This window comes from Macrobrachium nipponense, chromosome 11, assembly GCF_015104395.2.
Source record: "Macrobrachium nipponense isolate FS-2020 chromosome 11, ASM1510439v2, whole genome shotgun sequence".
In the NCBI taxonomy this organism is placed as follows: Eukaryota; Metazoa; Arthropoda; class Malacostraca; order Decapoda; family Palaemonidae; genus Macrobrachium; species Macrobrachium nipponense.
Window position 1 is genome coordinate 3161039 of NC_061087.1, and position 14247 is coordinate 3175285.

At 38.5% G+C, this 14247-nt stretch overlaps 1 protein-coding gene across 1 annotated transcript in view; it reads right to left on the reverse strand.

Moving 5' to 3' along the window:
- The window catches only part of LOC135216856 (ubiquitin carboxyl-terminal hydrolase 16-like), a 426609-nt gene that overhangs the window by 380539 nt on the left and 31823 nt on the right, over nucleotides 1–14247 (reverse strand). Inside the window, 1 exon segment of the mRNA XM_064252406.1 lies at nucleotides 7730–7834. Coding sequence (XP_064108476.1) covers nucleotides 7730–7834 — 105 coding nt within the window.

The window sequence follows — 14247 nt, forward strand, 5'->3', positions numbered from 1 at the left end:
TCAAATGCATCAGTGTCTCGTTCTTGTCGTCCGACACATCAGCGAGAGCTCCAAGAGTCCAATCCATTAAGCTGAAGACTTCAATGGTTCTGAAAATGCCTTTCAGCAAGTGGTCTATTTCTGACCCGGACCACATAACCTTAGCCTTGGACATGGCAGTCCTACGCGATGCGTCTACAAGCCTGGAAAAGTCCCCTTGGGAGGAAGCAGGAACTCCCAATCTGAGAGCTTCCCCAGTCTCGTACCACACGCTCAATCGAGAGGCCAATCTCGTTGGGGGAAAGGAAAAGGTAGTCCTACCCTGTTCCTTCTTCTTGACAATCCAATCGTTCAGCGTAGACAAAGCTTTCTTGGCCGATCTGGCCAAAACCGTCTTCCTGAAGGAGGAAGACTTCTGAGGTCTACCCTTCAAAAATTGCGAGGGTGGACTTCGAGGAACTGCTTGCTGGAAGTCTGCCAAGACCGCAAGTAACCTTTTGAGATCCGCTTCGTGCAGATTTTCTTGCGTCTCATAGTCCGAGATCTCGTCTAGCGGATTGACATTGTCTGAAGTCGAACGAGCGGAAGAATCACATCCGTCGTCCTGTCTGTCTGCGTCCTGACTGCGTCACGCTCCTTGACGCTTTCCGTTATGCGTCCAGCTTGCTGTGAGGGAGCGTCTACCACCGCTGCAGCTTGCAGCGAGTCCGCGTCACGCTGACCGTAAGCATCTCCCCGAGCCGATTCCGATCGTATCCTCTTGACTGGCCCGTTAACATCCTTGGGTTCTCTCTTGTGCGTCTCTCCTTTCAATCCTTGTGACTTGAAGGCATCAAACAGGGACGAAATGGACTGTTGAAGTCCCGACAAGAATGCTGCTTGAGGTGCCTCTTGCTGTTGGGGAATGACTGAAGGCGGCACTGCCCGTCCATCTACCGCTTCGGAGACACTAGTAGTGGTCTTTTGTCGACGAGTTGGAGACGCTCTTTGAGACACCTCCCAGTCTGGGGGAGGGGGAGAAGCATGCACCGATGTAAAGCAAACTTCTCCTTCTTCTGAAGAGCTGTGCGTCATGCGTCTCTGTTTCAGAGCGGATGCGTCGTCCTCCTCCGATAAGAACTTCTCCGGCGAGCTCCAATTACTGCACAACAGTTGTTGTAACGCTACGGGGGACTTGCGTCTCTTGAGGGGTCTTGACTGTAGGGGTTGACGCCAACCGCGTCGAGGTCTTGCGTCATCAGACGAAGACGCAAGCACCAAAAGTCTCTCTTCGTCCGAAACTTCCTTACCTCCTGCCAAAGGGGACGGCCGCCTGTGCGACACCTTGCCTCTTATATTGGCAGGAGAGCAAGGATCCGAACACTTCCTCATCTCACCTTTCCTGTGGCGAGGGAGAGCGTCCTGGGATGCGTTAACAGGATTACTCGAGGGGACGCCCGTCTGCTGTTTAACGTCTCTCACCTCCCTTAGCCGGTCGACGTTCCTTCTCCCAGGGGTTGGGGAGCATGGAAGAGGTCCAGGGCTAGAAGCATGACAGACACGAACGGACGCACCCTCCACTGCACTATCACTATCACCGAATTTGCGTTGCAAACCCCGCACTGCACCCCACATCACTTCCTTATCTGAAGTAAGGGATTTCACTTGTACCCCTAAGGCAGAAATCGCGGCCATAATATCCTTCATGGTTGGTTCACTTACCTCCGACTCCGTAGGAGGATCTGGTACTACTACCTTAGGATCAAGATTAGGAATATTCGATTTAGATATGTTAGAAGGGGGCAGATTATCAGAAGATCTAGAAGAAAGAACACTAGAAGATTTAGCTCTCCTAATTCTGTCTCTTTCTAAACGTCTCACATATCAATCATAGTCTCTCCATTCTCTCTCCGACAGACTCTCACATTCATTGCATCTATCTTCAACAGTACAAACGTGTCCTCTGCAATGCTTACAAATTGAGTGAGGATCAAGAGCGGCTTTAGGAAGCCGGGTCTTGCACCCCTTCACACACATTCTCACAACAGAGTCAGCCATCTTGCGAAAACCAAAATCAGAGAAAAAATTCCAAGTTGGAAAACAACAAAGTCTATCTAAGCACAAAGAAAAGCCAAGAATAGTCCAAAATCAGCGAAAGCCATCAACGAAAAAACCAAGAAAAAATGGGTACTTCACCAATTGTAGCAAACCCAAACAAAGAAGAGCGAATTTCCAAACGTGCTGCACCGAGCGACGGCAGGGAATTTCTGAGGACAAATGGGAATGGTTCCAGATACCTGGATAGAGGGAGTACAGGTATGATCACCTGACCGTCTATCGGCGATAGCCGCGAATTTTGAATTTCTGCCGTGCGCGCGACGAATCGGCGGGATTAAGCTATATATATGTAACTACCAGGGAAGTTAGATATTTAAAATAGGCAGTTTATAGCATTTTTAAAGGGGTTTCAACTATTCGGGGATTCTAGCTATTTGCAAGGGGGTCTGGTATGCTTCCCCCGCAATACAGGGGGAACAATGTAATACCCTTTCCTTGCTGGTATCTTGTAATTATTATCTAATTTAAATGATTAAGTTACTAATCATTAAATTTCAGAGATATCTGGAAATTAATTGCATGTAAATTATACGTGCAATACAGCAGATCTAACTACTTTTGCTTTCATATGTAAAACATAAAATTCATACTATATAAAAAAAATAAACATACTTATTAACATTTATTCAAAGCAATAGTATTGCACCCATTCATTTTTTCAAAATAGACCTATGTAACTGACACTAAATTATTATTATGGTAGCAGCAATCAGAGTCAATAAAATATTATTATTTATTTTTTCTTTTATCACAGTCATCCTATCCGACTGGGTGGTTTTTATAGTGTGGGGTTCTGGGTCGCATCCTGCCTCCTTAGAGTCCATCACTTTTCTTACTCCATCACTTTTCTTCCTATGTGCGCTGTTTCTAGGAGCACACTCTTCTACATGAGTCCTGGAGCTACTTCAGCATCTAGTTTTTTCCCGGTTCCTTTTCAGGGATCTTGGGATCGTACCTCGTGTCCCTATGATTATGGATACAATTTCCCTTGGCATATCCCATATCTTTATTTCTATTTTCAGGTCTTGATACTTAACAATTTTTTCTCTTTTTTTCTCATCTACTCTGGTGTCCCATGGTACTATGACATCAATAAGTGATACTTTCTTCTTTATTTTGTTCAACAATGTCACTTCTGGTCCATTGGCACATATCACACTATCTATTCTGGTACCATAGTCCCAGAGGATCTTTGCCGGATCGTTTTCTATCACTCCCTCAGGTTGGTGCTTGTACCACTTATTACTGCAAGGTAGATGGTATTTCTTGCACAGGCTCCAGTGGAGGGCTTTTGCTACTGCTGAATCCTGCATTATTATTATTATTATTATCCAGAAAATGAAACTTATTCATACGGAACAAGCCCACATAGGCCACCGACTTGAAATTCAAACTTCAAAAGAATATGGTGTTCATTAGGAAGAACTAAGAGGAAGTACTATAGTAGATTCACATCAGCTGTGCATTTGATGTCTAGGCCAGCCCCTTAAGAATTTTTTCTAACATTGATGGCACTTGCAGTCCAACTATAAAATTTAAGTCCTACTATTTGGTTATTTTTACGACTCAACACTCAATAAATACGAAAGTATTACTGTAGCTAAAATATATCCATTAATATCAACAGGTGAGTCTTGAAAATACTAATTTTATATAGGTTATATAGGAATACAATATACTATAGTACGCACTAGTATTTGTATTTCTAAAAATGATAAAATTATCTACAGTTTTTACCAAACACAGTGGTAACCCCATTATTCACGGGAGATGCATATCAGTCCCCCCATGATTAGTTGGAACCCGCGAATAGTTGGAACCCCTATAAAAATGCTTAAAACCTATTTTGTTAGTTAAAACTCAAGAAAAACTCACTAAAAATTTTTTTGGGAAAAAAAAAAAAAAACAGGAACTTGTGGATATTACTCAGAAAAATACAGAGAATAGGTGAATTTTCCGCGAATAATGCGGGGAAATGTTCCCGAGAGAAATCCGCAAATGTGTGAGTCCACGAATCCACAGAACGTGAATACGGGGGGTCCATTGTATCTGCCTATGCAATTACTCTTTTGTTAATGCCAAGAGTTTGTTAAAATATCTAGAAGTGCAGAGTTGGTTTTCTTTACTTGTTAAAAATACATTACACTTAGCATTCACATTTCTATATTAACAATTTTCAGCCAGAGAGCATATCAAGTTATCTAGACATTCTTGCACTTCAAGTTCTCTAGGTCTTCGAGTTACTGCCAAGAAATATTTGGATTAACAGCTATCTCCTCAATACATCTCAAATCAACTTCACCTTTCAATTTCATTCTTCATAGAACACGTATTCTCAGGAAATAAATCCTTTAGTAAACAATATTATATCACAGAAGTTTTAGATTATTTTTTAGGCTTATAAATCATTTCACAATATACTGACAGTTCAACCATCACCCAAAATTTCAAATTAAAAAATAAACTTGTAATTTATATTCGCATTTTGAAAATTTGGTTGTGACTGTTAAGTTTATCAAATCTACTGTTATATGTTGTAGACCACTTCAATTAAGAAGTTACGCATGCTTAACCATGCTTTGAGCTAAGCAATGTAAATAAAAAATTTTAAAAAATTTAAAAATCACATAAATTATGAATTATACTAGTAATGCATAAAGGATCATGTTTATATATCCATAGAGAAAATAGTGTCAACATGTATGACCTTGGAAATGAAAAAAGGATACAGTGGGCCCCCATAATTCGCGTTCTCCGGATTCGCAGACTCACACATTCGCGGATTTCTCTCGGGAACGTTTCCCCGCATTATTTGCAGAAATTTGCGCATTTGCGGTATTTTTCTATGAGAAATATCCACAAATTCCTGTTTTTTTTTTTTTTATACAATTTCATCGTAAAATGCACTTTTTGTGATAAAACTATTAAAAAAACCAAGTATGAAAATTTTTAGTGGTTTTTCTTGAGTTTTAACTAACAAAATAGGCTGTTTTTAGCATTTTTATAGGGGTTCCAAACATTTGCGGGTTCTAACAATTCACGGGGGGGGGGGGGGGGGGGGGGGGGGGTGGGGGGGGGGGGGGGGGGGGGGGGGGGGGGGGGGGGGGGGGGGGGGGGGGGGGGGGGGGGGGGGGGGGGGGGGGGGGGGGGCTGGTACGCATCCCCTGCAGATACGGGGGGACCACTGTAATACCATACTTCGCAACCATTATGTTGAGCCTGAAATTTTGGTTGATACAACAAGGATCTTGTTACATCACATTTGAGCATGACTGTACATATACAATTCAATAACATACATTTCTTTAGAATTTCAGAGGGAATGTTCTCACAATGACACAATCACTTAGAAAAAAAAGTCATGTAAGGAACTTTTTTTATGTTTGATTAACAATGATTGCCATTTCTGAAATACCAGCATCTACACTACACACAAGCATAACTTTCCCAATGTACAGTGGATACATTTCATTATGACTACTGTAGTTGGAACTTTTAACACATTAGAAAAAAATAATCACACAACTTTACTTGCAAAACCAAGAGCATATTTTTTTTCTGCCAATTCATCCGCTAAATATGTAGTGTACTATCAAATGTATAAGCAGCAACATGCTGTGTTTGGATAAAATTTCATCCTCAAACTTCTGTACGTGTATCTACAAATGTAAAGGCTTACAGTGTAATACTACTGCAATGATGTGAAACAGGTATTATTCAGTAATATAATACTGAGGGTGTTTTCATCTCATTTGTGTATGTGTTTTTTCCTCCTTTTTCAGCTTACCCTACAGTTGGGGTCTCTGAGGTGCTTTACAAATAGATACATAATAGTATGCGCAATTCACACATATAGTATGCACATGCAAGAAAAATACTGCCTTTCCATGAGTCTACAGTCTCAGACAAAGGATATTTCCTTTTTTTTTACCTAACAGTTCAACTTTTATAATTTAACAAATGTATGGTTGTTTAAAAAACATTTCCATTTAAATTCCCACTTTATAAATTTGAGCTGAGAAAATCTAAACACCAGAAACAAACTAAACCCCATTCAGGCTAATTCATCGTCTTATTGCACAACTTTTCCCGTTGATCTTGAACTTATCATGCAACTTTTTCATTAAAACTCTTGATCTGCACATCATCAAAATTTTATAAACTGAAACTGCTTTTCTCCTTTCAGACCTATTTACCTACCTTACTTTTTCAATCTAAATAATAACATTTATCTTACCCAGTATGTAACTTAAAATAATAACATTTACGGTATCTTACCAAATATGTAACTTAATAAACTTCTTTTCTTCTTCATCAAGTCAATTTGGGTTTATTTTTTTTATGAGCCTCCTCTACCTGTTCTATTTTAAACAGTTCATTTCATAATTGGGTATTTACAGACGGATTCCCTTCCTTACTCCAACCCTCTACATCAAACTAGGATTGGGACCAGCACTGAAATTCTCATTCACCGTTATCAACTTTATTATTAGTCAAAGGTACAACATTTCTCTCAACCAATTTTTTACATTCACTCTAGGCATACCTTAAACCCTTGGCAAAAATTCAAATAGTAGTACACTATTACAACAACAGATTCTTACTTGTAATTCCATCAATATCAGGCCCATTTTTGTACTTTACAATTTTATTCACTGTCCTTTCATCCTCAACAATTATTTCCACCAGCTTTCTCAAATTTCACTAACCTCTCCCACTCTTGTATCATTCAGAACTCTCTTTATTCTTTCTTTTGCATTCTAAAAGGTTCAAAATACTCACACCACTAACAAGATTGTGTGGTTTTCAGAACACATTTCCCCAGTTGCTTATTTCCCTTAAAGATGATGGCCATAATTATCATACTCATCATCATTAGTCTATCATTCACAATGTATTAACATGCCTATAAGGGCACTATGTACTTGCAAAAAGGGCTAATATGTGAAAAGAAAAAACAAAGAATAATTTATATATGTATAGGATATGATTTACTGCATTAAACCACCATTAGGTCATTTCCCATAATATGGGTAACTCTGGAGATAGCTATTTTGATCATGTTCATTTTTTGACATCAGCTGCTCCATATATCATCTTGGACGTCACTTCACCAGTGTCCATCCCTATACATACACTGTTACTCACCTCTCTCTATTCTTCCTCTGATTTCATGGTTCCTGGCTATTATGATCTCTCTATTCTGACTTCTCTTTCAACCCATACCATACCAACAAAACATTTTCACTGTTCCTCTCCTAGTTTCTCAGAAATCTAAATTAAACAGACTACTATTCATCAATCTGTTGACCTCAATTCTCTTCATGTGATCCAACAATCTACAAATGCACTCTTTCTAACTGCTTTTCTTTGACTGCTGTAGTATATTAATTTACTGCATTTTCTAATTGTATGCAATACATACCCTAATTATGAGGTCTACATATCTACAACTCCATATGCAATGAATATGAAAAAGCATATTCCTAAAGTGGGTCTACTATATGTGGCTAGGAAAGCAACTATAGTTATAAAAACTGACAAAAAGTCTCTCACCAAACTGCCCAACAACAGACTGCAAAGTACTGATCGCAACTGCTGATCTCATTCCGACATAAAATCCAACAGTGAAATTTTATAATGCAATATTTACCTGAAATTTCTTCGTCTTCTCCATCACTGCTTTCTTCTGCATAAGGATCTGACTGACGCTTTAGCCTTGCACGCATTGCTTCCTTCTTTTTCTCCTCCTTTCGAGCTAAAATAAGACAGGAATTTATTAGAACAGCAAAATACTAATCTGACCCCTTGTAAAATCTAAGGCTTAATTAAATGAATCTTTTCACTTCAATCATAAAATTAAAATGAAAATAAGATTCACTAGTTTAATCTATGATCTGTAAATTGGTTATCATGAACATGCCAGGCATAGTATATCAAATATAACAAAAATGCAACTTTTCACTACAGTAATTTTCATCAGTAAACACAACTCGCAAAATCATACAGTTAGTGGAAACCATTTTCTAACTTCCAATGAAAGACAAAACTAAAACATTCCCCACACAAAAAAAAAAAAACAATTAAATTAAATTAAAATATCACACAGAACACAGAAAACCTCAACAAAAACTAAAGCTTCTGAATTTATAGGGGCTTCCTCTCTCTCAAGTTGATTAAATAATATTTTCAAGAATAAAAAATTCATCAACACATACAGTTGGGACTTGACTTACTCTGGGATTTCATCCAAAATCCCAGCTTAAATGAAAAAATACAGCAGATTCAAATACCTTACAGAAAAGAATTCAATACATCATTTAGGATATTTTGCAAAAGTAAACATAACATATGCACATCCTCCTGCATACAGCATGTACTAAAAATCACTCCTATATCACTTCTTATGTATACCAAAATAATGTTGTATTGTGTAAATGCAACTGACGTTAAACAATTTTGCATAAGGAATGCATATTGGCAAAAAAAAAAAAGTATGTGCACATTCAGTGCTGATACACGCATCGTAATCATAAATACACACATTATACACGTCAGCTGCTTCAACTTAACATTGTTTAATCTAGAATTACAGACTCCTTTTGCTTAATGACATGGAAGGCAAACTGTCACCAAGAATTATAAATACTGTACTATAAATATCATACATATCATAAATAACAAATCAAAACCGTCTCCACCACAACAGTTTTGTGCTAGGTTTAACATGTGGCTATACGTACAGTGTATGTATATTTGTAAATTTTACATATTTTTAAACTAACAAATGCCCCACCACAAATCACATTAGTATCAAATTTATTTTACTTTTGAATAGTTTACACCCAAAGGGAATTACAAATTAGGTTATTCTGCAAAATAACCTACCAACAAAACCCCCCAAAAAACTTTACATTTCAGCTGTAAGCAAGCATGTATAATCATGTAGCCAGGTTATTTCCATCAATACAGTGGGGTTTTACTTCCATGAAACAAAACTAATTTCTATAAGACCAAATGTATTTTTACTTACAAACCCACATACCAAAGCCCAAGTTCTCAATCTCAACCAGTCATTCATACTTTTTTCTGGAAACTATGCAAAGCAATGAGTTTCATGTATTGGGAAGAGAGCATGCATAGTACAACTGATTTCATTACATAAAATACATTTGTATTACAAAAACATTGTTTGTTCTACCTCAGCCCTATTAACTGAGAAAATGTTCTTACTACAACCAGTCCATAGATTGTTTCCGAGTGATGTGACAAGACTGCAGGATGTAAGTTACAATATCTCCACTCTGTTCAAGAACTTTCAACAGTGAAAAAATGACAAATTTTCCAAGACAATTTGTATTTTTCATAGCTACAAACCTTCAGTCTTAACAGTAGGATAATTCTATAGCGCCTAGTTAGATCTGGTTAAATCGCAGATGAAAAGCCAGGAATCCTGTGAGATCTGGCAATGCATGGATTTATCTGGTAAAAACTGTTCGAGGACCACACATCCACGCTACTGTGTTCAGTCTTTTTCTTAACCACCTGCCCTTAGAAAGCAGCAAGCCAGATTGCTTGAGAAATTTCTTCCAAGACAGAAGACACTACTCTACGGTACGGACTATAGTCAAAGTCTTTTCGCACTTCTGCTTCTTTAGTTAACAGATCTCACAAATCTAGTTGAGGAGTCAAGGATCTCCAATGAGGCAGCATCTTCATGCACAGTCATGGTTGCCTCTGGTCCCTCCCAATCAATATGCTCAAAAAGCAATACTATATAGTTCCTAGCTGGGTTTAAGAGCAGCCTTATTGTAAAGGATGACTTCAGAAGGGTAGGCATCTTGAGTGTGGTGAGAATCCTCCGTTATCAGCCAGTCCTCGGGCAAAGGTTTCTTGGACTTCTTGTAGAAGTACTCTTCCAGGATTACTTTCATTCTCTTATGAGGTATAAAGGGGCAGAGAAGAAGAAAGGGAGGAAAATGAGCTTCAATTTCTTCACCTTACTTCATAAGTTACACTCTTCTCTCCTGTAACATATGAGTACTATAAGGCAGAAACATGAAAATTTTTAAATTAATTTGTATTTTTCATAGCTAACAAACCCTCAGTCTTAACAATAGGATAATCTTCTAGCTCCAGCTGAAAACCAGTTAAAAACAATCAAAGATTGTAAAGCAAGGAATCTGTGGCATTTGGCAACTCATGCATATACAAGTTGGACGTTGATCACTGACCAGGCTTGGAACCTTGTGATGCACCAGCCTCAACAAAGATCAGATGAACTGAGAACAAGAGCAGTCTCATGGGGTTTCTCCAATAGGAATAACCACATTCGTCAGGGGTAGTAGATTCTTTAGCTGAAGCACTTAACACCCTCAGAGAATGAGCAGGAGGAGCACCAGAAGCATTGGGGGGTGTCAAAAGGTGAGCATTAACCGCCTCCTCCCCCCCCAGAAACAAATTGAACAAGTGGGTATTTCTTTGTGTTCCTAAATTTCTTCCCACAGAAACTTCACTGAGGAGAGCAGCAAACAGACTACTCACTGGGCAAATAAGGAAAGCAAATGCTAACCCCTTCTCTACAAACAAATATATCTATAGTTGAGGGCAATAAAAAGCACCCACATACATTATCTTACCCAGCACATTCCTTACTGCACAGTAATAATTAACAGCATCCATGTAGAGAAAGCCCAAGTATAATAAAAAAAAAGAAAGCAGTCAACCAAGAAATACTTCGGAACGTTTCAAATGCAAATCAGTGGAGAGAACAGCAAATTCAGGACAGCAGCAAAAGAGCAAATTCAGGACAGCAGCAAAAGAGCAAATTCAGGACAGCAACAAAAGATAAAGTGCTGGGATACCAAAAGGTAACCTGACAATACTCCATCACTCACCTACCAACCTACCACCAATTATAACCACCCTGTTACCAGGCTTCAAAAATATTTGCAACTTGTGCTAGGAATACTCCTAAATAAATGGTGATTTTATTTAAGAAGACTAGGCTATAAAGCCAAGCACTGGGGTACTTTCAGCTATTTAATCCTTAAGATAGTGAAAAGAGTGAGCTGAAGTCATTGGACAATAAGATGGAAGAATGAATGCTCAAATGGGTAAAACAAAGGGCTAAAAAGTTTAAAATTTTTAGCATGTAGTTAAAAATTCAACACAAATTCTGGTTATATTACATAGATGAAAGTTTAATTAGCAACTCTGTGTGAACAAGAATTTTTATGAAATTTTACAGTCCTGTTGAATTTATTTACACATTTTTTATGAATACTAAAGTACAATTAAAGCCTTATGAATGTCACTGTAACTTTTAACAAAACAGGTTCAGGTAGATAAACTAAGTATTCATGTTTTACGTATATGTAATATACTACTTGACACTTAGACTGACAAATGAGGCAAATCTACAGCAAAAAGAAATGGTGGCCAAAGAGGAACTGTACAGCAGAGGAGCAGCAATACAATGAGGGAATTTCTGCTGGGCAACTACTTTCCTAATTGGAAAAAGTACTGGTACTTTCTGGAGTGTCATCTCGAATGCAAAAGTCAAAAGTACTAAATGTGACAGTATAATGTACAGTCTTACAAATCTTGAATACAATTTGCTTTTGCACAGCTACTTATTGGTTAAACTACTTAACAGGAAAAGAAACACCAATTGCAACAGTCCACTATACCTCACTGGAATATAGGAACTATCTACCTTAGCAGCTTGTTGTCTTTGGTTTTTCAGTTTCATTCAATATTTTGTAATCTTACCTTTTCTACCATCTGCTTTTCCATCCTTATTTTGCTTGCACCTGCCACCTCTACATTTTGTCATCCCTTCCTTTTCACCATTTACTTTTTCTTTGTTGTCTTTCAATTTATCTCTATGCACTCATTTGTTAAATCTTTTTTACTATAACCTGCACATTTTTTCTACTTATTCTGCTGTTTTTTTTTTCTTGTTCTCTTCCTTGAATCATCAACTCTCTCAGGATGCATTTACCAATCTACGTATTCAAGACTAAGCCACAAACATATCCCGGTCATTTTTTTCATTATATACTTGGTCTTTATCCTCATTTATGCTATCTTTTCCTTGCATATCCTGGCCACCCTTTTCCTCATTCACATTTCAGATCTTCAATTATTCCTTGGTTTCCTTAAAATTTTGATACTGTAACACCCCCATTATACAGTATACATTCCAGTACAGTATTTACATGAATTGCTGCCAAATTGTCAGTTTACCACAATACAATGCCTTACAAAACCATTTAATTTACAAGAAACTTCACAGTACGTAGAAGTCTCACTAATCATTTACAAAAGTTCTAACTCCTTATTAAGTATTCAGAATATGATATATCTCCCTGAACTAGAAATTGATCTATCTATATAAATAATACATAATGTAAATGTTCGTTTGTTCAAAATCTTCAATCTCTGACAGTTCTTCACCGATTGCTTTGAAATTTTGACACAACATTGCATTCGAATATGTCTGTTTGTATAATGGGGTTTCATTCTACTTCCCCCCTCCGAAGGGGGTGAGAAGGGATCCCCTGAAACGGAGCTGGTTATGCCCATAGACCTAGTTACTTTACAAATTTATCATACATAATTTCTGTATAAATATGACTTATCATTTGGAAAAGAATACTATAGGGTAATCATCAATGACTTCAAAGAGGGTGGAGTTTGAGAAGGGGGCTGACAGAGAAAGAGAATGAAAGGGAGAGGAAGTGAGAGAGACTAGACGGGGTGTTACGGAGAAAGAAGAGGAAAAGAGAGAGAGAGAGAGAGAGAGAGAGAGAGAGAGAGAGAGAGAGAGAGAGAGAGAGAGAGTTGGTATTGGTGAGAAGAAAGAGGGAAAGAGACAGTGATTGTCGGAGAGAAAAAGAAAGAGAAAGAGAAAGGAGCGAGAGGGAGAGGAAGAGAAAGAATGAGAGAGTGTAGAGGGGGTGTTAGGTAGAGAGAGAGGAGAGATGACGAGGAGATGAGAACGAGAGAGAGAAGAGAGAGAGAGAGAGAGAGAGAGAGAGAGAGAGAGAGAGAGTTTGTATTAATGAGAAGAAAGAGGGAAAGAGCAGTGATTGTTGGAGAGAGAAAGGAAGAGTAAGAGAAAGGAGCGAGAGGGAGAGGAAGAGAGAGAGAGTAGAGGGGTTGTTAGGTAGGAGAAAGATGGAAAAAGAGAGAGAGAGAGAGAGAGAGAGAGAGAGAGAGAGAGAGAGAGAGAGAGAGAGAGAGAGAGAGAGAGTTGGTATTAGTGAGAAGAAAGAGGGAAAGACAGTGATGGTTGGAGAGAGAAAGATAGAGTAAGAGAAAGGAGCTTTCTCTTTTCTTTCTTTTCCATTTAACCAGACTGAGCCAAAGCAATGTGTGGCTGGGTACAGCTAGTGAATAAATAAAGACAGAAAGGATTGAATTCATATAAAAATACCTGAGAGAGAGAGAGAGAGAGAGAGAGAGAGAGAGAGAGAGAGAGAGAGAGAGAGAGAGAGAGAGAACACAATACCACATGAGACTAAAATAACTGGTAACCTTTACCCAACCTGACCCCATCATACATTCTTGGGTTTACATAACATGACAAATTTGTAATCAATTTGTATTTTACATAGCTAACAAACCTGAGGTCTTAACAATAGATTAATCTTCTTGTGCCAGCTGAAAACCGGTTAAAAACAATAAAAGATTTGTAAACAAGGATTCTGTGGCATCTAGCAAGTCATCCGTATACAAGGTGGAAGCTGGTCACCGTAACGCGTCAGCCATTCTTTGACCACCTTGGAGAGCAGTCGCTTGCACTCTCCTTTCCAAGCCAGTTACTTCGTTTGCCAATGATTTCTTTGTTTCAGTGTGTTTGTGAGCTTGCCTGGTTGATTATCATGGAGTCCTCCAATTCTTCTAGGCCTCACCAACACATGTGCCCAGGCATTTAGGGATTTCCATGCTCCAGGTTTTTGACTGCTACCATTACAGATCCCCATACTACATGCAGTAGGTTCTGATCTAATTCTTGTATCATTACTAATCCTTGCCCAGAATGTTGTTCCTGGCCTGTGTCGCAGTGGAAAGGGAGCATTGTAGAGTATCCACTTGTCCTTCTCGGAAGGGTTTTACACCTCCTCATTTGGATGGTTCAGCATCCCCTTCTTCCAGAAGTGT